The sequence below is a fragment of the Lithobates pipiens genome, unplaced genomic scaffold (assembly GCF_037356315.1).
Source record: "Lithobates pipiens isolate NorthernLeopardFrog02 unplaced genomic scaffold, aLitPip1_a1.2 Scaffold_13, whole genome shotgun sequence".
Lineage (NCBI taxonomy): Eukaryota > Metazoa > Chordata > Amphibia > Anura > Ranidae > Lithobates > Lithobates pipiens.
Genome location: NW_027507718.1, coordinates 140,771,144 through 140,795,536, shown reverse-complemented (window position 1 = coordinate 140,795,536; position 24,393 = coordinate 140,771,144). Strand labels below are relative to the sequence as shown.

The window sequence follows — 24,393 nt, the reverse complement described above, 5'->3', positions numbered from 1 at the left end:
CTGTTTAAAAGCAATAGTGTAATAGATACAGGCAAAAAAAAAAAAAAAAAAAAAAAAAAAAAAAAAGGAAAGAGGCCAGCCAGATTTTAGCAGCTGGAGTAGTATAAGCTATGGCTCTGTGCAGAAAATCAACTAATCTATCCGTAGGACTGTCCTATATTGTATGCACAGGATGATTTCCTTACACATGAAAATATACAACAGATTTAACTTTTCCCTCTCTATGGATTACTGAAAACAACTTCACTTTGGCTACTCAATTTATTTTTAAATTTTTTTTCTCCAATGGGTACCCCACAGCCAGTACCTTCATACACGCAAAAAAAAAATAAAAAAAAAAAATAATAAAAAAAAATAATAAAAAAAAAAAACAAACACACACACACACACACATAATGTTTTGATATAAAAAGCATCAGAAATCCAAAGACGCATTCTCTTCCTCCAGTATTTCAACGAATAAATTGCACAATTTACTCAGTGGAATACTAGGGGGATGAGAGTGCCCACTGGAAGAACATTACTGGAAAATGGTAGCAAGTGCTTACCAACATTTAAATGTCCATGTAAATAGGATCATCAGTAGTAATAAGTACTGGATGACATTTTTTTGAAGTCTCATATTTTCCTGTAGTTTGTATAACATCATTTATATTTAAACAAACACAACCTTCTTAGGCCTCATGCCCACGGACGTTTTTAAAGACAAGCTGTAAAGTCAATACCGACGCCTGAAAAAAGTGGCGTTAAAAAATTAGATTTTTTTACCACGTTTTGCTTTAGCGCTTATGTGCGTTTAAGAAAAACACATCTCTCGGCTATAAAAATTACCCACAAGGTCACAGAAATAAAAAAAAAAAAAAAAAAACAGCGCAGCTCAAAAACAGAGATGCAGAATTTTTACAACCCCCGAACGCCCCGATCCTGTTTTTTTTTTTGCACCTTAAAAACAACATCTATGCCATTTACAGCTCAAAAACTCCATGGTGGGCATGAGGCCATAGGCTAACATGGAGAGGCATTTTTAAGCTGCAAAAAGCGGCTGTAAAAACGTCCATGGGCATGAGGCCTTAAAGGTTTTAGGATGTGCAATGTGTAATTTTTGAAGATTAGTCTTAGCAAGGTGTAAATCTTGATGCAGAACCTCAATATACATTTTCTGTTGAATTTTAAAAGTTAGTTTGTCTAAACCATAATTCTCAAACTGGTGGCCCTCCAGCTGTTGCAGAACTACAATTCCCAGGAGGCATTGCAAGGCTGACAGTTACAAGGTTTACTCCCAAAGGCAGTGGCATGATGGGACCTGTAGTTCCACAACAGTTAGAGGACCACCAGTTTGAGACCCCTGGTCTAAACAAGCTAAAAACCTGAACTGTCCACACACATTTTCTGCCAGACAATTCTCCAGTCCACCTTCAGGCGCCAATTAGAAAGTCAGTACTGAATATTCACTATATTACCAAAAGTTTGGGGAAACCTGCCTTTACATGAACTTTAATGGCATCCCAGTCTTTGGCCCCAGGGTTCAATATGGAGCTGGCCCACCCTTTGCAGCTATAAGAGCTTCAGCTCTACTGGAAAGTCTATCCACATGGTTTAGCAGTGTGTATTAGGCACATCTTTGGGATAAACACACTTCTAAACCTTGTGGACAGCATTCCCAGAAGAGTTATAGCTGTAAAAGGGTGGGCCAACTCAATATTGAACCCTACGGACTAAGACTGGGATGCCATTAAAGTTCATGTGTATAAAAGCAGGTGTCTAATACTTTTGACAATATGGCAGTGTATACTGATCTTCCTTACCAAAGAATGTCAGGCCAAGGAGCCGGCCACAAGTCTGGGCAGCAGTCTGAATGGAAACGGACTCCTCAATAAACAGCTTTTCTTTTTAACCCACCACAGTCTAAAGAATGCCCAGAGACACAAGAGAGTACTGAGATAAGCAGGCATGGTCCCACCTTCTGCTGGAATTTTGGTCTAGGATTGTACACAAAGACAAGATCTGGGCTAACCATGCGTGTAGGTGAAGAGAAAGACTACAGACCCATCACATAGCTTTTAGGTAACTTTAGCTACCTACAATTATGTGTTTGTGCAGTGTGGCTTGCATGCTGCCTTATGCATAGACCCTGTATGCTGCCTAAAAGTAGAAATACAGTAAACACATACTGCACTGTTTAAGGACAAGTTTGTAGACAGCAATTTTAAAAAGGAAAGGTGCAGCTACCCTTTAAGGAGGAAAACATCTAAATCCGTTAACTATTCAACAAAACAAAAAACACACACACAACACGAATTGTTATTGCAACTATGCCATCAAACCTTTGGCACGATTTGATCAATATGCGTGGTTTATTGAACTAAAAAATATTAAGTCACCAACCTGCTTGAACTGCTCTTCGTATGTCCAGTCCCCATGGTCTTGAATTTGAGGATGTGTGTTATGTGGCTGACCTGGGCGCTCTGCTCCCATTGATAGGCGCTGTGCTGGTAAGGCTTGTTGGGCAGGGTGTTTTGGGGGAAGAGCTAGATCTTTAGATCTGCCAGCCTCACCTACATCTACACCCTCTTCCATGTCTTCATAGTCTTCCTCATCCTCAAAATCATCCTCATCCCATTTCCCCTTCCTAAAGTGAAATAAAAAAAATAAAAAAAGTTATATTAATAAAATCCAGTTTCAATAGACAACCTGCAGTCCAGCTTTTCATTAAAGTGTTACTAAACCCAGGACCCTGCATTCACTATATATAGTCTCCCACAGAACATATAAACTGATGAATACCTTTTCTCATCAGCAGTGTATAAAGCTTGTAGGGGGAGATTTAATTCTCCTCCGACTGCCCTATTAGGCTGCATAAACCCTGACTCTGGGGCCCTGTGCCGATGGCATGCAAACTCCCCCCCCCCCCAAAAAAAATAAAAAAAACACAACACCAAACACCTCTCTAGCCGTACAGAGTGTGGACTGTGGAAGAAGGGGGGGGGGGGAGAAATCAGGAGACAGGATCAAACAGCTTTTTTTTTTTGTTCTTTTTTTTTTCCCCACACATGTGCAAGATTAACCCCTTAGATTCCACAGAGAGTATAACAAGCATGCTTCGGAAGAAGGGTTGTGGATTATCAACAGCTGAAAAAACTGAGCAGATTGCAGTGCTAGAAGGCTTCCTGAGGCACTGCAAAAACTTTAAAAAAAAAAAACAACACATCTTTAGCTAGTTTTAATCTTATATAGTGTCATGGTCTGTAATTATTGCCAAAGTTACATAATAGCAATAAACAAGACACTGATCCAGTAGGGGAACAAAAAATCCCTGCGTACAGAGTAACTTGGCACAAACTGTGTAAACAGAGAGCTGCAACTTCAAAAACTTCCTATCTGTCTGAGGTTTCTAACCGCCTTTGACCAGCTGCCAACATTCTCAGGCTTGCTGGCAGCTTCTGGCACGCACTGCTTCACCAGGTCACATACAGGGCACCAAGCATTACCACACCACTACTTAACGGTTCAGCACATTGGACACCAGTAAAAGATATTTGTGATACAAAGGCACATAATTATACATTTGCCAGGTCATAGCAGTCATTACATTCTATACCCATCTAAGTAAAAGCCAGGTTAGGGGCCCAACAAGGCAGCTAGGAGTTTGACATTTTTGCTTAGCAGAGATCCTAACCGAAACACAGTAACTTTACAGGGTTAAATTTTGCGTGGGAAACCTTTATCCCCCCCCCCCCCCCCCCATTTCCTCTCAATATCCAAAATGCTGTGAAAAGCATTATATATGTATATAAGTTTCTTAATTGGCTTTGACCCAAAACTGGCTCTATGGCGTTTGTTCATCTGTAGGACTGTGGCTAGTTTATCAGATTGTAAACAAGTTCTTGGAAAGAACGATGAACGTTTTCATTTTCTCTATAAAAGTGCTTAGGAAATAGCATCAGCACCATATAAAAGAGTGAAACAAATACTGTTGAACGAACCACATGATATGGTGAACTGCCTTAAAATGATCCTAGTAGGGAGCAAAATATGCAAGAGAAACAGCTTTAAAGCTACCTGTCTGCTGGCCAAAATGTTACTGTGTATAACAGCTCCTGGCCTCATGTTGGGTACACACGGACTGTAACAGCCATTACAGTAGAACCCGGCCGACTTTTGGCCTGTGTACAGCCGCTTGTGCAACAGAAGCCGATCGCACAACTAGCTTCTGTCAAACAGGCATGCTTGAAAACCAGCAAACAGTGCTTGCAGCTAATGGCTGTGTTCTGGCAGGGGAGATTGCTGTACCAATTGTATTGTGTTGGTACAGCAATCTGTCGGGTTTTCCTTTTTTTTTTTTATTAACCCATCCGGCTAAATAAAAACCCCATTGGGAGTATAACCTGCTTCAGGGCTAATCAAATAGAAGCCCCACACTGGCTGCTGTGATTCCTTGTGCTAAGCTATAGTCACTACAGGACTAAACGTTGATTTAGGGGATCAGCAGGAGAAGCCACAGTGGGCAGGAGTGGATATGCTATGTGCTCATAAACGTGGAATAGCATCAGTGCTGGGAGCTCTGCCACACAGCAAATTATAAGCAAACAAGCCCTCAGTCAGGTAGGAATAATGCTACTTTCTATTAAAGTTATTTTTTTTTTTAGCATAGTTTACCACCTGACATGGTCACTGTAAATAGGAAGCATAGGCTAAAATAATAGTCTTGTTTAAAATGTGGCCTGGCCAGATTATATTGCCCCTCTGTTATCAGTGCCTCCTGCTCATGGACACAAGTTAGCCACTACTTCTGGATGATGTGACTGGACCAGCAAAGATTAACCACTTAAGGTCTGCCCCTTTAGCAGTTTTATTGCGCCAGATAGAGAGATTATATATATATATATATAGCCACCGGTGCCTGCCGATCATCGAGCGGAGAGGCAGAACGACTGTGCCTATGTAAACAAGGCAGATCGCTGTTCTGACAGGAGAGAGGGCATGAATCCTGTATCTGTAAAGCAGAGACTGGGATCCATGTCTTCCCCTAGTAAGCACACCTCCCACAGTGTAGTAAAACACTGGTTAGGCACACTGTTAACCCTTTGATCCAGGTTTTTCTAATGTGTGTGTAAAGGCAAAACTTTATTTCTGGATGGAGTATGGAAGGGCTATAAACTCTCTATTGCCATTATATGCCCCTTTATTTGTCTGAATAACCATTGTTACCTGGTCAGGAAATGAGGGGGAAGTCACCATGTTATAGTTGTCATCCAAACAATAGGTGAGGGGAAATATTGGTGAGAGGACATCTGTCCTGGTTACAACTGTAAAAGAGGAATTCTATTCACTTCAGGTAAATTTCCTCCCAGTTCCTGTGTCTCTTGGACAGAAAGAGAAAGGAAATCTGCCCAACAGGTCACAGGCAGCATAATCATTTAAAAAAAAAAATGGAAAATTTTGTCTTCAGATACACCTTTTACACTAGGTTTCTTATTCCAAGTAAAAATACTGACCCTTTTTGGAAAAGTAAAAGATCTATTCAAAGTACAATATAAAGGATATAAGGCAAGCAGACACATTTAAAAAAGGTACGTGGCCAATTCCAAATATGACAACAGGAAGGTTCAACTCCTTCCATTAAAATACTCACAGTTCCTCATCCTCTGATCCCATCCCCTGGTAATGTTCACTTTCACCATCCCTTTCTCGCTCATCCTCAGATGGCATGCTCTCCCCTTCATCTTCCTCTTCTTCCTCCTCCTCCTCTTCTGAAGCAGCAGGGCTTGGCTGTTGGCTGAGTCCAGCAGCAGCAGCCCTCATAGCAGCTAATGCTGCGGCCTGTGCTCGCTGTATTTTCAAGGCCTCTGGTTCTGTGTCGTCTATGCCATTCGCAGGATAAACCCCATCAGAGGGAGCGCTCACTGAGTCCTGTTGCAGCTGCCTTGCCTCCATTTCCTGCTGCAACCTCGCCCGCTGCTGGCGCTGTAGCGTCTCCATCACCGCCTGCAGCTTCATGGCGCGGTGAGGCGGGCCACGTACTGCCTCCTCCACCTTCTGAGGAAATTGAAACTTGCCAACAGACCTGTGGGGTTCAGCACTCCAATATTCCAAGCAGGCAGGCAGAAGGGAGGACTCAGCTTGGGTAGACTGACGCTCTCCTCATGCTTTAGTATTTGCTCTCCTTCCAACAACTGCCAGAAAGGAGGTCCTGCTTTAAAAATGGCCAACACCAGGACTCTGCAAAAGACGAAAAAAAATAAATAAATTGTTAGAAACAGATTGCCACAAAAACAACAAAATCCGCTCAATGCTAAAAGGAAAACAGCCCAGCATGATATAAATATGGAAGCTGAAATTGCTGAATTGTTTTTGATGGTGTAAAAACATTTCATATGCACATGCCTGCAATAGATCAGTGACTCACTAACCAATAAAAGGACATTTACAAATGACAGCCCTGAAGCCTGCAACTTTAGAGTGGTATTAAACCCAAAAATGTATTATACTGCAGCTCAATCATTAGATGTGGTGGCTGCAATTGTTTTATTTCTATTAGGCTACCCCCCCCGCCCCTCCATTTATACCTGGTGATCTGGCCAGTAACAAACTTCCTGTATTAGAGTGTCTCCACTCTGGATGAAGCAGCACAGGGGGCACTTTTGCACAGCAGCAATTTCATTCTGGTGAATGTGTGTGTTAGATGAAGTAGCAGATTTAAATACACTAACAAATGGAGGCTAAACTCCAGCTGGCACTTTATAAGCAAGTACAGCAAACCGTTTTTTCTTTTGGCTTAAGGCTTACATAAGCAACAGCTGGTCATTGTAAGCATCCCTTTCAGTGTTATATGGTTTGACCCATTACTGTATCTGAAACAATCTGCAAGAGAGCTTGTTCTTTTGAAAACCAGAAGGGGGGGGCACAGGGACACCTTTGGATAGCAGCATTATTAGTCTGGTGGAGGGGAGTGTTAGATGTACTAGTAGATTTAGATACACTATCAAATTGAAGCCAAAATTCCATCCAACACTGCAGTCTTTCACCAGCGATCACTGTATAAGTGTCAGTGGTGACGCTGGTTAGCCAGTTCGTTATTTAGGTTCCCCGTCAGGTTTTTATATAGCGCCAGGGACCCCCATATACTACCTAATAAAGATTTTAACCCCCCGATTGCCCCTAGTTAACCCTTTCACCAGTGATCACCGTATAAGTGTTACGGGCGACTCTGGTTACTTAGTTTGCTTTTTATAGCATCAGGGCACCCACCATTTATTACCCAATAAAGGTTTAACCCCCTGATCACCCGGCAGGTGATATCAATTAGGTTTTAGGGTCAGGGTCTGCGTCGCCCCAGGCAGCGCTAGGTTAGTGCCAGTACCGCTAACACCCACGTGCAAAGCTTACACCTCCAGTAGTGGTATAGTATCTGAACAGATCAATATCTGATCAGATCTATACTAGCGTCCTCAGCAGTTTAGGGTTCCAAAAAAACACATTGTTAGCGGGATCAGCCCAGATACCTGCTAGCACCTGCGTTTTGCCCCTCCACCCAGCCCACCCAAGTGCAGTATCGATCGGTCACTGTCACTTACAAAACACTAAACACATAACTAGGGCTGCAACTAACGATTATTTTCATAATCGATTCGTTGGCCGATTATTGTTTCGATTAATAACCTTTTAAAAAATAAAAAATAAAAAAAAAAAATAAAAGTGGGTCAAATTAACATTCATTTTCAACCACGACGGGAAAATTTGGAAATGATAGAAAACTTCTTGGTCAAAGGAATCTTCAGACAGTGTATGTGGTTTTCGTTCAGAAATTACATTCATTTTAAAAACAGAATGTTAAAAACAAGTCAAAATTTCAAACAAAATTCTTTCATTCAGCGAATGTACAAAGATTTTTTGTCTGAATATTCTCATCTGAAAATTGATCGGTGTGGTCAGCATAAGGCTCTGTACACACCTATGCAGTTTGCTTTTGATGTGTTTCTGCAGTGCTTTTTGCTGTACATTTTGATTTCTGCGCACGTGATTTTACTGCAATTTGCATTTTTTTTTTTTTTTTTTTGGTTCAGATTAACCACTTGCCGACCGCCGCACGCCGATGTACGTCGGCAGAATGGCACGGGCAGGCATAAGCACGTACATGTACGTGATTTGCCTCCCGCGGGTCGGGGGCCCGGTGCCTGCGGCGGTCGGTTTTCGTTCGGGAGCGATCCCGGACGAGGGGACGGCCATTCATTCATGGCCACCCCCTCGCGATCGCTCCCGACGAATGGAAATCCCCGGTGACATCACTTCCTCTCCTGTAATGTAAACACAGGAGAGGAAGTGATGTATTCTCTCCTCCGTGTCGGTATTTTTCGTTCCGACACGGAGGAGAGCGGATCAGTGAGTTGCACCAACACATCCCACACACAGTAGAACATGCCAGGCACACTCACACCCCCCCTTTACCCCCCGATCACCCCCCCAATTACCCCTGCCCCCCAGTCACAGTGACACCAATGTCATTTTTTTTTTTTTTTTTTTTTTTTTTGCATTGGTGTCATTTGTGACTGTAATAACTGTTAGGGCAGTTAGGGTTAGCCCCCTTTAGTTCTAATGTACCCCCCTAACCCCCCCAATAAAGGTTTAACCCCGTGATCACCCCCCGTCGCCAGTGTCACTAAGGCTGGGTTCACATTGCAGCGGTTTATGAGAACGAATGTGATTCGCACCGCACTGCAGTGCAAATCACATCCGATCTCTGTGCGATTCGAGTTCAGCCATTCGCCGCACCCGCCGCACCCGCCGCAAATTCGCACGGGACCCTTTTTTTGGCCCGCAGCAGAATCGGATCGCATGGGTGTTCACACCATGCGATCCGAGTTTGCAGATCGCACTGCGATATGCGAACTGATCTGGGGGTGTCAGTAACATTTCACTGACACTCCCAGCAGTTCGCATAGGGCAGTGTGAACTGCCGCCGGGAGGCATGCGATGCGGGAACCCGCCGCGGATTCGCGGCGTTTCCGCATCGCTCCAGTGTGAACCCAGCCTAATAAGCGATCATTTTTCTGATCGCCGTATTAGTGTCACAGGTGACGCTAGTTAGGCAGGTAGGTATTTAGGTTCGCCGCAGCTTTTTATAGCGCTAGGGACCCCCATATACTACCGCATAAAGCCCCCTGATTGCCCCCTAGTTAACCCTTTCACCAGTGATCACCATATAACTGTTACAGGTGACGCTGGTTGGTTAGTTATTTTTTTATAGTTTCAGGGCACCCGCCATTTATTACCTAATAAAGGTTTAACCCCCTGATCACCCGGCAGGTGTCATTTGTGACTAATAACTGTTAGGGCAGTTAGGGTTAGCCCCCTTTAGTTCTAAGGTACCCCCCTAACCCCCCCAATAAAGGTTTAACCCCGTGATCACCCCCCGTCGCCAGTGTCACTAAGGCTGGGTTCACATTGCAGCGGTTTATGAGAACGGATGTGATTCGCACCGCACTGCAGTGCAAATCACATCCGATCTCTGTGCGATTCGAGTTCAGCTATACAGATAGTATGGCTGAATTCGTGTCGCACCCGCCGCACCCGCCGCAAACTCGCACGGGACCCTTTTTTTGGTCCGCAGCAGAATCGGATCGCATGGGTGTTCACACCATGCGATCCAAGTTTGCAGATCGCACTGCGATATGCGAACTGATCTGGGGGTGTCATTAACATTTCACTGACACTCCCAGCAGTTCGCATAGGGCAGTGTGAACTGCCGCCGGGAGGCATGCGATGCGGGAACCCGCCGCGCATTCGTGGCGTTCCCGCATCGCTCCAGTGTGAACCCAGCCTAATAAGCGATCGTTTTTCTGATCGCTGTATTAGTGTCACAGGTGACGCTAGTTAGGCAGGTAGGTATTTAGGTTCGCCGCAGCTTTTTATAGCGCCAGGGACCCCCATATACTACCGCATAAAGCCCCCTGATTGCCCCCTAGTTAACCCTTTCACCAGTGATCACCATATAACTGTTACAGGTGACGCTGGTTGGTTAGTTATTTTTTTATAGTTTCAGGGCACCCGCCATTTATTACCTAGTCTCACTAGTGTACCCCTAAATTTAGGGGTGTCTACTTTCTAAAATGGGGTCATTTGGGGGGGGGGGTTTGTGCCATCTTGGCATTTTATGGCCTTCAAAACTGTAACGCCCTTAGAAAGCCTGAAGGCGGTGCTTGGTTTTTGGGGCCCCGTACGCGGCTAGGCTCCCAAAAAGTCCCACATATGTGGTATCCCCGTACTCAGGAGAAGCAGCAGAATTTATTTTGGGGTGTCATTTCACATACGCCCATAGCATGTGTGAGCAATATATCATTTAGTGACAACTTTGTGTAAAAAAAAAAAAAAAATTTTTTTTTTGTCATTATTCAATCGCTTGAGGCAAAAAAATAAAATATTCAATGGGCTCAACATGCCTCTTATCAATTTCCTTAGGGGGTCTACTTTCCAAAATGGGGTCATTTGGGGGGGTTTTGTACTGCCCTGTCATTTTAGCACCTCAAGAAATGAGATAGGCAGTCGTAAACTAAAAGCTGCGTAAATTCCAGAAAACGTACCTTAGTTTGTAGATGTGACAACTTTTGCGCAAACCAATAAATATACAATTATTGACTTTTTTTTTACCAAAGACATGTGGCTGAATACATTTTGTCCTAAATGTATGACTAAAATTGAGTTTATTGGATTTTTCTAATAACAAAAAGTAGAAAATATCATTTTTTTTCAAAATTTGCGGTCTTTTTACGTTTATATCGCAAAAAATAAAAATCGCAGAGGCAATCAAATACCATCAAAAGAAAGCTCTATTTGTGGGAAGAAAAGGACGCAAATTTTGTTTGGGTACAACATTGCATGACCGCGCAATTACCAGTTAAAGCAGCGCAGTGCCAAAGTGTAAAAAGACCTCTGGTCATTTACCAGCAAAATGGTCCGGTCTGAAAGTGGTTAAAAAACACAAATTGCTGCAAATACGCATTACAGTCTTTTCTGCAGCTTCTCCATTGAAGTATATTGAACCAATAAACCACCATTTTGCGTTAAAAGTCCCGACCCTTTCAGATGTGAACGTGTCCCATAGGAAATCATGTACATGAACTGTGGTGCATTTCTGCAAAAAGCACCAATAAACACATAGCTGTGAACCAGGTCTAAGACGTTTAGTAACATAATGGGGTTAAAATACCTAAAATTTATAGTAGGAAAAAAAATAAATAAATAAAAAACACACCACACAGATAATCACTACTGTAAGGGGTTAATTTACTGTAGAACACTGAAAGTAATATTTACAGTAGCGATTTGCTCTTTGTACTATAAAGGGCTCGTTTTCGTTTTTTTAACCCCAATATGTTACTGGCAATTAATCGATTATGAAAATAGTAATCGATTAGTTTCATAATCGATTAGTTGTTTCAGCCCTACACATAACTGCAGCGTTCGCAGAGTCAGGCCTGATCCCTGCGATCGCTAACAGTTTTTTTTGCTAGCGTTTTATATTTAAATCCTGAAGGCGGTGATTGGTTTTCGGGGTCGTGTACATGTCTAGGCTCCCAAAAAGTCCCCCACATGTGGTATTCCCGTAGTCGGGAGAAACAGTAGAATTTATTTTGGGGTGTAATTTCACTTATGCCCATAGCATGTGTGAGCAATATATCATTTAGTGACAACTTTGTGCAAAAAAAATAAAATAAAATAAAATAAAAATAAATTGTAATTCCTGCAACTTGTGGCAAAATATAAAATATTCCATGGACTCAACATGCCTCTCAGTAAATAGCTTGGGGTGTCTACTTTCCAAAATGGGGTCATTTGGGGGGGTTTTGTGCTATTTTGGCATTTTATGGCCTTCGAAACTGTGATAGGTAGTGAGGAGTGAAATCAAAAAATGTTCACCCTTAGAAATCCTGAAGGCAGTGATTGGTTTTCGGGGTGCCGTACGCAGCTAGACTCCCAAAAAGTCCCACATATGTGGTATCCCCGTACTCAGGAGAAGCAGAATATATTTTGGGGTGCAATTCCACATATAACTATGGCATGTGCGAGAAATATGTCATTTAGTGACAACTTTTTGTAAACTTTTTTTTTGTGTGTCATTATTCAATCACTTGGGACAAAAAAAAAAAAAAGAAAATATTCAATGGGCTCAACATGCCCCTCAGCAATTTCCTTGGGGTGTCTACTTTCCAAAATGGGGTCATTTGGGGGGGGGGGGGGGGGGTTGTACTGCCCTGCCATTTTAGCACCTCAAGAAATAGATAGGCAGTCATAAATTAAAAGCTGTGTAAATTCCAGAAAATGTACTCTAGTTTGTAGACGCTATAACTTTTGCGCAAACCAATAAATATACGCTTATTGACTTTTTTTTTTTTACTAAAGACATGTGGCTGAATACATTTTGGCCTAAATGTATGACTAAAATTTAGTTTATTCGATTTTTCTTACAACAAAAAGTAGAAAATATCTTTTTTTTTTTTTTAATTTTCAGTCTTTCCTTTTATATCGTAAAAAATAAATAAATATCGCAGCGGCAATCAAATACCATCAAAAGAAAGCTCTATTTGTGGGAAGAAAAGGACGCAAATTTCGCTTGGGTACAACATTGCATGATCGCGCAATTACCAAAAGCAGTACAGTGCGAAATTGTAAAAAGACCTCTGGTCCTTAGGCTGACAATTGGTCCGGGGCTTAAGTGGCTAACATGTCACCCTTTAACGTTTCTTTGTTGATATATGAATAAACAAAATCTGAGGATTGCAACAATCCACCCACCCCTGCTTAATGACTTGATGGTTTGGCTCAACTGCTACATCTGCAGAACGGCTTGTTCTGTTGAAAAACAACAGACTTACTGGCTGGATCACCAGGTGAAAAAAAATAAAAAATAAAAAAAGTCTAAAAAAGAAAGTGAATGCAGTCATCACATCTACAAATTGGTAAGCGGCTTTTTGGGCTAATATCACTTTAACCACTTCAGTACTGGGCACTTAAACACCTTCCTGCCCAGACCAATTTTGAGCTTTCAGCGCTGTCGCACTTTGAATGACAATTGCGCGGTCATGCTACACTGTACCCAAATGAAATTTTAATCTTTTTCCCACAAATGGAGCTTTCTTTTGGTGGTATTTGATCACCTCTGGGGTTTTTATTTTTTGCGCTACAAATAAAAAAAATACCGAAAATGTGGAAAAAAAAATATGTTTTTTTTTGTTTCAGTTTCAAAACTTTGTAAATAAGTAAGTTTTTTCCTTCACTGATGGGCACCGATAAGGCGGCACTGATGGGCACAAATGAAGTAGCACTGATAAGGTGGCACTGATGGGCGGCACAGGTGGGCACTCATAGGCGGCATTGTATTGTTATACTGTACTAATGGATGCCAATCAGTGCCAAACAATAATGCATGCCAATCAGTGATGGCCATTGTGGGCACTGATTGGCATTATGGGCACTGACTGGCATCCCTGGTGGTCTAGGGGGGATTACCTTTTGCTGGGCATCCCTGGTGGTCTGGTGGCGTCCCTGGTGGTCCAGTGTGGGCATCCTTGGGGGGGCTGTGCTGATAATCGATCAGCACAGACCCCCCCCCCCCCCCGTGAGAGGAGCAGCCGATCGGCTCTCCTCTACTCGCGTCTGACAGACGTGAGTGAGGAAAAGCCGATCACCGGCTCTTCCTATTTACACTGTGATCAGCCGTGATTGGACACGGCTGATCACGTGGTAAAGAGTCTCCGTCGGAGACTCTTTACCGAGATCGTAGTTGCCGGGTGTCAGAGTGACACCCCGCAACGATGGCCGCGATGCGCGCCCCCGTCATGACGTCCGATCAGGATTATGCAACCACTTTGCCACCGTCATTTGCCTATAGGGCGGGCAGCAAGTGGTTAAAATTCAAGCCAGCAACACCATTACCCTTTTTCTAAAAAACACTCTTCAAAAAGGGTGAGCTAATACTCGCGATAACCCATCTTCTATTAAGCTTGGTGTCTGGTTTTTCCTTCTTTTAGTGTGCCTATTCACCATAGGGTATTCATACCACTTTTGTTACTTTCCCAATAAGGTAAAAATCTAAGTGTTAATCCCTTCTAATGACTGTAGCAGGTTCACAAGTAGATATTTTGACACCAGAGGTGAAAGGCACTGACTGTAGGTTTCATGTACATATAGTCTACTTTGACCACCAGCTGCAAAATTGCAGCAAGTGGGCAAACTGTCTCTTCCACGTTCAGAAGAGGGAGGTTGAAGCTCCCCATTTATGCTAAAAGGCTGTAAACATGGACACACAGGCTTTTATGGAGTTGAGTTTAATAGCTATGGCAACAAAAAGCCTAAAGTTTCTAAACTCAAATTCAAGAGCTGTAGTGTACCTGGAGCCTTACATAGATTACATTTTCAGAGGACCTAGCCAAATCCAAAAAGAATTAAACAGTGGATAAGTCCAACCAAGGGTAAATAATAAAAAAAATAAAAAAGTGTCAATGTATAACAGATTTAAAGTGGACCCATCAACAATTATACACTTTAATATTAAGTACCATGTAAAATGTGACAAGTATTTCTGATCTTTACCATGGGTAACATCACTCTCCCTAACAACTACATCTGCTCTTCCAATCAGGAACCTTAAGCCATCTTAGTTTAGTTATCATCCAGGGTCAGCATCTACTTCCTGTAATGAGATGCTGGCTAAGAGATCCATGGAGCATAAAAACCTTGGTGCCTGTGCAGCTCTGGGATGTGCATACAAATGTCTGACACAGAGCTGCCTCCTCTTACATTGCTGATTGCAATAAAATTAGGCCTCATACACACTGTTTTTTGCAGTTGCTCCAAAGGGGCGTCTGGCATTTTTTTCCCTGCCTCTAAACTCCCATGCACACAGGCGTTTAGTAGCGGGGGGGGGCCTCTGCCAGTGTGTTCAGGAACTGCAGAGTTTGGCAAAAAACAATGCTTGGCGCTTGCCTAAATGCAGTTTAACGCTATGCGCATTTAACGCTTAAGCATTAATTAATTTCAATTAATTAACACACTATCACTTGACGCCTGTCAATGCGCTTAAACACTTGTAAAAGCGTTAGACACTTTTACAAGCGTCAAATGTTTTTTTTCTGCAGAGTTAAAAAAAAAAAAAAAGAATCCCAACCACAGCACTACCCCTGGAGTTTGTATGTTCTCCCTGTGCCTGCCTGGGTTTCCTCACACACTCAAAAAAATTGGTTAGTATATATGAATGCAAGTTAGGGACCTTAGATTGTAAGCTCCATTAGGGCAGGGACTGATGTGAATTTACAATACAGATGTAAGGCGCTGCGTAAATTGACGGTGCTATACAAGTACATGTAATAAATAAGTCCTGTGTGCATGAGGCCCTACAGTGTTCATCTAATTAAAAAGAATATAATTTTTTTTATATATATATATATATATATATATATATATATATATATATATATATATATATACACATATACATATACACACACATATACACAACATTTTTTTAGGCTTTTTCAGCACATAATAAAAACAAAAGCAGGGATTTTTTTTCTAATCCTTCACTTCCTGTCTGGTAAAACCGTTGTGCATTCTTAGTTTTCCCTACGCTATTCGAAACTAGAAAACATGTTTTTGCTTTGACATATACCTTCAGTACAGTAAAACTAATATGCCTAAATGTTAACATCTTGAACTGGTACAACACAAGGTTGTGGAATGTCCCCTACAGTGAAGTTTTGTGAATTGTTAGTTATACACTATCCAGCCTGCCTTTTCGCAACTAGCCATACTACAAAAAAGGTGAACAATTCTTAAACCTGTAAATAGGAAGACAAAAAAGGTACAGCTGCTCAGGCATCCCAGTTTAAAATTTCGCACTTATGGGCTAAACCCTCACAGTAATTGATCAGCGCTTGTATAAAAAAAAAAAAAAAATTAAAAAAAAAAAAAAAAACAGACAGGGTGGCATGCATTTTCAAAAGTAGCAAAATAGAAAATAAAATACACTGCCTTTAAGGAAGTTGGTTTACACGATCATGTTAGATTGCAAAACATTATGAAAAAAAAGTCCTGCAAATTGTCTTTTTTTGGGGTGCAATGACCTGCATATTGACATTCGTGTTATTCAAAAGAAAATGCACTCAAGTATACTTCAAAGTAAAGTGCCATACGTGCACATTGTTGAAAAAGGTGTCCTTAAACATGTCAGGTTAATATTTATGAGACCATGGAGAGGGATTATTCTACATTTAAAAATGGTTTATGAAATTATTATTAGCTGTTAGACTACTGGTGTGGTCATGTGAGGGGGGGAGAAAAAAAAATATATATAAAAAATAAAAAAAACTTAGTGTAGCATGCAAGTAATGTTTTCTTTGCAGCCCAGGAGATCCTCATTAATGTTACATTAAATGAAAATATCTGCAGAATCTGAAAAGGGTAAAGTGCACTAAAACTGAAGGAAATTATAGGGAAACCATTTCCCCTCCCCCATCCTGTTGGGAGTGGGCTCGGTGCATTTCCTACAAAAAAGGCAGAAAAGCTGACATAACTAGACAGTTTAGCATATTAATCAACTCTTTCACTGCCAAAGATTGTTGCAACTTCACTATGTAACAGTATTTCTGTGGTGGCACAAAAAAGGTTTAGAAATGGAGATTTACCAGGTCACACAGAAAAGGTACCAATTTGTAGTATCTCCCCAAAGACCCCCTGCTTGTAGGAAAAAATAAAATATATATAATAGCAACAAACAAACCTCCATCACCCATAAAGCTCTTTACAACACTGGTGCACACACACACGTCCCTTCCCTGAACCCCCTATTTGCTCCACTGACCAGCATAGTAGATCCAGGCACTCAAGCGTATGAGGAGTCGAGGGATCACACACTGGGTGTTCAGAGATTAAACAAATACACCAACTGGAGACTGGGTGGGAGGCCTGGGGGAGAATTAATGGAAGGAGGGGCTGGATACCCCCTCCCCCATGGACATTAGCTCTTAATTATCTAAGCAGATATGCTGGATTAACTGACTGTATGCCACAGCAGTCAACATGATAGTGCAAAGCAGCGGAGTGCTGCACATAGCTATGCATACATTTAATGTGACACCCACAGTTTCCAAGAACCATACAGGAACATTCTGCAGAGCATACAGAAATAAGCCCAAACTAGCCACATGTCGCGTGCCAGTGTGAAACTGCAGAAGGTACGAATTTAAGGAAGTGTGCAATATTCAAGATATTTGGTGCAGCTTTTGTGGTGTGCAGATCTTGTACACATGGGTGCTGAAGTGATAGTTAAATGGAGCTCTCCATTTAACTACTAGTTCTAAAAATGTATAAATATCACTAGCACTTGCCTTGAAGCCTTGGTCCTTACATGGGGCAAAAATGTCTATTTTTAAACTCGTCTTAGCTTGCTGGTAAGAGTATTTGGAATAGGAACACACAGGTTTAAAGCAAGAATATTAATCACCAACAAAATAAAGTCTAGTGTAGCTGATCACATTACTACTTCATATTCTATACTGGGAACAAACTGTAGCTTGGAAGTAAGGAAAAGAAAAGGTAACCATGGGAGACACTGTCTCAACCAAAGTTGTTTCCAGGAATAAACAGACCACATGGTGTATCTTGCCTGAGGCTAATTCAGTTACACGGTATTGTTTTTGTGTAACAAGTGGACTGTAGCTGGCCATTCAATGGGTTAATACTGCAGCTGGATCCCCCCCCCACAATCCCTTCTAAAGCTACTGGATGCTTCCAGGGAGGAGGGGTCCCTCCCCAAAGTGTGCCTGTACATAGGGTCAGTGCTCCACTCTGGCACAAAGGGAGGTTTGTTTTGGACACGAGGCACAGTCAATGGATGATATTCGCATCTTGCCCAGAGACCAGGAAAGTAACACTTTGAAAGGACCCACTAGCATAATACAAGATCTAAAGAAGAGAAAAAGAAAAATACATGCACTTAAAAACATAAAAAATGTACCAAATGACTGAACCATGGAGGAAAGAAAGCAGACAGGCCTGTGCAACCTCAAATAAAACTACTGTTGGTGAGCTGGTCTTAACTGAAACCATTAGAGATGTTCCTTCCTCAACACAAATTTGACAAACGTAAACTCCTTTCAGCCTTTAAACCAGGCAAATAATGATGAACATTACTGGGGCCAAAGTCCAAGAAAATGAAATGCCATCAGACCACATATTATAAAAGCACACTCCACCTTGGATCCAACTGTTTATGGCAAATATCAACTATGTTCCACATACACAATCACCCTGATCACAGACAACACAACAACAAAATATGTGTCATAATACAAAGTATATAGTTGTAGCCATTGGGAGAAACGGAAAATAGTATACAGTAATGTAGATTTTACACACAGACTATTGTCAGCACAGAACAATCTTATGCAGTTTTAGATGTTGTGGATGTATTCATAAAAAGGGTTTTCTCAAATTGAGCCATTGCCCATAGCAACAAGTCAGCTCCTAGCTTTACATTTTGTTTCCACACAGCTCAGAATATTAAAATTTAAAAGCAGATTCCTTTTCATTAATTCCCCGTTGTCCCTTACACCTGAAGCTGGTCATACATTATGCAATTTTCTTTCCTTCAACCACAGGTTAATCAAATGAAAAGTCCCCCCATCACCACAGTTAAGCCGGGTACACACCAAAAACCTGACAGGTTCTGTCCGAGCCGCCGTACTAACCATACAAGTTTAGTTCTACGATCTCCCCTGCTGAGCTGTTGTGGGTCTCCCCCAAGCCATTGCTCTCTGCAATTGGCTGAGAGCTCTGATCCGGAATGATTCAGCTGCTGGTTTTCCAGCATGCACGTCCGTCCAACAGAAGCTGGGCCGAGACCGACATACACACAGGCAGAATGGCAGTTTCTTGTTTTTGTTTTTTTAACTGCCTGTTGTCTCCCGACATTTCAGCCATGTGTATGGGGCAGGGATTCTACAAAAAAACAAAACAAAAACAAATGGCTGGTTGCATTGAAGTCTATCAATACAACCAGCCTGCCCATAGAGGGATTGAAGTTCAGCATGATCTGTCTATGGCCAGCTTAAGGTAAAAGGGGTTCTCTGCTCTGTTACATAACATAATCCACCTTCTTGATTTGGGAATATACCCGTCATCCAGTTGCAAAAGCTAGATACTTTTAACACACCATAAGTTTGTTACTGAGGGGTCTACAATATTACAGTACCAAAGTGACTGGTTGTGGAATATAGTTGATACTTGGCACAGTCAGTTTTGAGGTGTGCTTTAGGGATCAGCCAGCCACACGTGGTCAATAGAAGCATTTATTTTTGCGCAAAGCCACCTGTACATATCAATGGCAGGCTGAAGGCGTATGCATCCAGGACCATTTGTCTGTCTGTGTCTAGGGTTTCTCATCTGTCCCTGTACACATGTAAACACGTGTGGTTACCAGCATACGTCTTTATGACAGGTCATTTATTTATCTGTTATTAAATATAAGAAGCTCTTTGTAAGCACCTTTACTTCTAGGTGTAGAAATAAGGGGGGTTTTTTTTTTGGGTGGGGGGGGGGGGATTAAAAGCTGTATGACTGTGAAAGAGCCCTGATATAGGTTTTATGTAATGTAAGCATGGCTGTACTGTTTACACCTGATACTTTTAACACAGTGTTGCTCCATATACCGATAGTTCTTTGGAAAAAAACGAATCAATCTCAAAAAGGATTAAAGCTCCACTCACACCTAAGCGTACTGGAATGGCGGGCAGAATAATGCAAAAAAGAAACGCGGTGCAGCAGGCATCACTGCCGTACGCTTAGGTGTGAATGGAGCCTTAATAGGCTTTCAAAAATGACTCCTATTCAGTGCAATAACACATTACAAGGTTACTATACTATTGTATCAGTAGTTAAAATAGTGACAATTGTAGAAGCACATACTATTACTGTATGTACAAAGGACATCTTTAGGCATAGTTCACACAGGTGGAAAGAACAGACATTTGTTATTGAACTAAAGGACCCCCTACGGGTGGGACTTTAAAGGCACCACCACATCAAGTAAATATAAAAAATATAGAATTATACAAAATAGAAAAATACATGATGCATGATAAACAGATAAAAGTGAAAAAGACAAGATACAGCTGCCTGAACCCATTTTTCGCTTTTGTCTGCATTATCATGCATCTTTTTTTTATGTATTATACACACACAAACACACACCTATTTACTTGATGTGGTAGTGCGTTTAAAGTCCCACCCATAGGGGGTCCTTTAGTTCTATGTGTCTTTGGGATGTGGCACACCCCCCCCCCCCCCCCCTTTAGCAGTCTCTATCAGATACCCTTTTGACATTTGTTATTGAAACCTTCCACACATTTTGCAAATCCAACAGGCTTAATTCACAAAGCTAACACACAAGGATAAGAATACTTCAAAAAAATAAGTAAAAAAATAAAAAAAATAGTGTGTCAGTTTTCACTTGTATCCAATGAGATTTGAAAATTACAGTCACACGGTTATTTTAGAGAGCATTGCCCTTGTGTTAATATTTTGTGACTTAGACCCAACATCTGTTCTGTAACCGCAAATGGTCTAGCGCACACCCAACGTTCAGAATGTGTCTGTTTCACTAAGTTTTCGATTTTATCAGAAAATTTGGCAAGTGTGGGCAAAGTGGCTCAATCCAAGCTGACAACAGCCTGTGCCAAGTTTGCCTTAGGCGCTCCTAGGCCCTTTTTCACACAGGCACCATGTGGCCCATTCAACATGAACAGATCCCCTGCTGAATCGGAGCAAAATGGGGTGCATGTCACTTTACATGTTCAGTGTTTAGTTCCACTTTAGAAAAACTGAGCTTTCCAGACCCGTGTTAGATTTATGGATGGCCAGATGTAAACAGCTTAAAGTGGAAGTAAAACCTCCTAGTGTTTTCAGCCAAGGAATCTGCCATCTTGGCCTGTTTAATCTACCACTGCCATGGTGCTGTACATGTGATCCATTATGACAGCAGCCATTGGATGGTTTGAAAGTTTGGTTGAGCGCACAACCAATGGGAGTGTTACATTCCAAGCATGTGCCAGGAATATAACTTTTTGAAACTGTTAAATCGAGGGGTTTACTTGCGCTTTAAATCCATTTACATCTGATCACTTCCAATCTCATATTTAAAATCAGGAAAAAAAAAAAAAAAAGTCTACTATAAAGAGTAAGGCTACTTTCACGCTACTCCACTGCACTGTAAAAAAAAAATGCTTATGTGTTTGATGCCTTTTTTTTACCTGTGAAAAAAGGACACGCAACTAAAAAACTGCAGCAAAAGTGCAGAAAGCAGGACTTTGAAACACACAAACGGACCCACAATGTGAAGAGTTCCATAGGATTTAATGGTCAGGAGTTTTTCTTCTGCTTTTTTTAAAGGCAAAAACAGAAGAAAAACCTGATCAGTGTGAAAGCAGCTTACAAAAAAAATAAAAAGTCACAGACCTCCATTTTTTTCCTGTACCTTGACAAAACTCTGGAGGTAAACGGATGTAAGTGGACAGGTGCCCGTTTACATCCACCTGCCCATACACTTAGTCCCCATTCACACTTGAGCGAAGAGAAAGAGGTGATTTTGAGTCATTTTATTGCACGTTCTTAATGGTGATACACACAAAGTTTATTTTGATGTGCGAATGAGTCAAATCTGCAACAATAAAATAGCCCTGCCAATCAATTTAGACTTTATTCCAGTTGGATTCAATCAAACTGAGTTAAGCAGCCAAAGCAGAACATTCCAGGTGACCTGTTCATAAACGCAACTGTATCTTGCCGGAGATTAGATGGTGGAAACCGAGATGCGATTGGTAATTTACAATAGTAAGTTATGACCAGCTCTAAACCTTCTTCCCCATGCACAGCATATCAAATGGGTTGTTGACTAATGATTATTTTGGAAGAAATATATATATATATATATATACACACACACACACACACACACACACACACACATATACATACACACACACACTCTATAGAAAAGCGTGTATGGCCAGCATAAGGCCCCTTTCAGACGATCGGCCCGCAAAGATCTACCTGGCCGTTTTTCAGGCCAAACATTGACTTGTATGGCGGAGATATGTCCGCTGACAAACGCCTGCCATACTATCCAACAAGATCCGCTGAAAACAGATGGATCGCGATATGTTAACCATCTGTCCAGTGGATCGGATGAAAACTGACTTGCCATCTGTTTTCATCCGATCTTCCCATACAGAACAATGGGGCTCTAACAGGTCCATCCCTACACAGTGAGCAGAGGATCTGTCATCCGCCTGCTCAGCGGGGATCAACGGAGCACCCCCCCCCCCGTGTGAAATGGGCCTAAGAGTTAAAGAAAAAAAAAAAAAAAAAAAAAACACCACACACACACACACACAACACACTAGTTTCGCACAGAGCAGTCCCAATCCTCCTCTTCGAGTCCCCTGTCAGCATTACAGACATACCTAGCAAGCTGCTTGCTATATATATATATATGCGTTCTCGCTCCTGAGGCTTGCTCTCTGTGTCCATAAGCCCAGCCCCCTTAGCTGGCAATGGCTCCTGCATCTCAGCCAATCAGGAGGCCGAGAACCAGGAAAGCCTCAGGTCTTGTCCACATCGCTGGATCAAGAATGGACTTTGGGGAGGGGGAGCTGCACACTGAAGGTATTTTAGCTTCATCCATAGAATGTATGAAGAAAGGAGGAGGGGGGAAAAAATAAAAATAAAATAAAAAACAACCCTTCAGCCTTTACAACCACTTTAAGAGACTTTTATCATGAAGAACTTGCATAACATGCCATTTGGCATCAAAGTCAATAGGGCCATTCTGCTTCAAAAGTAGCTCCTGCACCTGTTCAAGCTTTAGGCGTTGCACTCGTATGTGAACTGGGACAACCAAAAAAAAAACGAAGGAATTTGGTTTGCTGAGCGGTTTGGAGCTCCTTGCTACACCCAGGTGCAGAGACTAAAATAAGCCTTGAGATTGGGTTCTCAAAAAAAACGAGGCCTGAAGCTTTTACTTCGATCAACTTAGAAAGCTTCACAAGCGCTTCCAAAAAAAAAAAAACACCTTAAAAAACCCATTTGCAGTGCGTTTTAATGTGCATTATTTTATTTATTTATTTTACACTCGTGTGCGCTTAACTTTATAAGAAGTAAACGTCTAGCCACCAGAAGCAGCAAGCCATCACCACCAGTGGGGCCTAGTGCCTCTACTAGAGCCAGGGTACCGTCCAACCACCGCTCCCTTCATACGAGTGTAACCAACAAACACATTGGAGGTCACTGTAGGAAATTCAATACATAATTTTATATATGGATACAAAAAAAACCTTCAGGAACAAGCTTTCAGAGTGATGGAGTCACCCATGGCACTGATAATAGAAGAGAGGTGCCCCCTTAGGGGTAGAGGACTACCTGGGGGTCCCCTATGGGATGCAATGGAGGCCTCTCAGTGGAGAGATACATATTATATAGGAGGTCTCATTGGAATGCTCGTACCCCACCCTGACCAGCACGGTCACTTTTGCCCCCGCTCGGCCCCCACACACACACACATGCAAGCCTCCCTGTCCGCTCCCATTAACTTCCACAGCCGCTGGCACCCCCTAGCCCGCACCACCACGTCATCCTTCCCAGCACCCTCCCCGTACCAGCTGACCCCAGCGGCAGGCCCCTTTGTAGGACTCCCCCTTCCTGTGGCACAGCGCCCACTTCTCTCCCACCCAACCCCATCCTCCACTGACCCGGACCCCCCGAGTCTTACCCCCACAATCTCCGACGCTTTTTCTCACAGGAGAAACTTGGGATCTGAGCGAGAGGAGGGGCCGACATGCGAGGGGGGTACCTTGATTGGCTGCAATCCAGGGAGAGTCGGCAAACTTCCAACCCCGTCCGTGCGAGAATGAGTGGCAGCACGGGGAGGACTAACCTTTAAAGGGAGCGTCTAGAAAGACAGAAAGAAAGGGACTGTCTGCAAGTGAACGCACCCGGGAGCCGGCGGAGGAATGTGCAGACTGCTGTGAGGCTGAATAGGGAAGTGTGGACTGGACAGGAGACGTACGTGTGAGGGGAAGTCACCAGAGTGACAGTACCGGACTGTTACCTCCAGGGGGCTGGATGGTGACCAGCAATGGACACGTGCTGCTGGGGACATTACTAAAAATGAACACACCTTGCATTAAAGAAGAAGGCTCAGTTAAATAACTAAGAGCCAATAGTAAGTTGCGAAAGAACTAAAAGCATTTTTTTTTTCATTTTGGATAGAGTAAGAGAAGGTTCTAACCCCTGTCAGGTGTTTTTGCCATTGGAGAGATTTCTTTTCATATCCTGTTCCGTAGCGAC

General features: G+C 42.3%; 1 protein-coding gene across 3 annotated transcripts in view; it reads right to left on the bottom strand.

Moving 5' to 3' along the window:
- The window catches only part of ARID3A (AT-rich interaction domain 3A), a 160,891-nt gene extending 136,862 nt beyond the window's left edge, over positions 1–24,029 (bottom strand). The window contains exons 1-3 of one of the 3 annotated variants that reach the window (XM_077475653.1): positions 23,897–24,029; positions 5,633–6,219; positions 2,386–2,629 (exon numbers count right to left, since the gene is read on the bottom strand). In XM_077475653.1, the coding sequence (XP_077331779.1) occupies positions 2,386–2,629; positions 5,633–5,997 (609 nt within the window). In that variant the 5' untranslated portion in view covers positions 5,998–6,219; positions 23,897–24,029. Of the gene's footprint in view, positions 1–2,385; positions 2,630–5,632; positions 6,220–16,852; positions 16,985–23,815 lie in introns of those variants that run through there. The other 2 variants (XM_077475651.1, XM_077475654.1) reach the window with 2 other exon arrangements.
- Between the last annotated feature and the right edge of the window lie 364 nt (positions 24,030–24,393).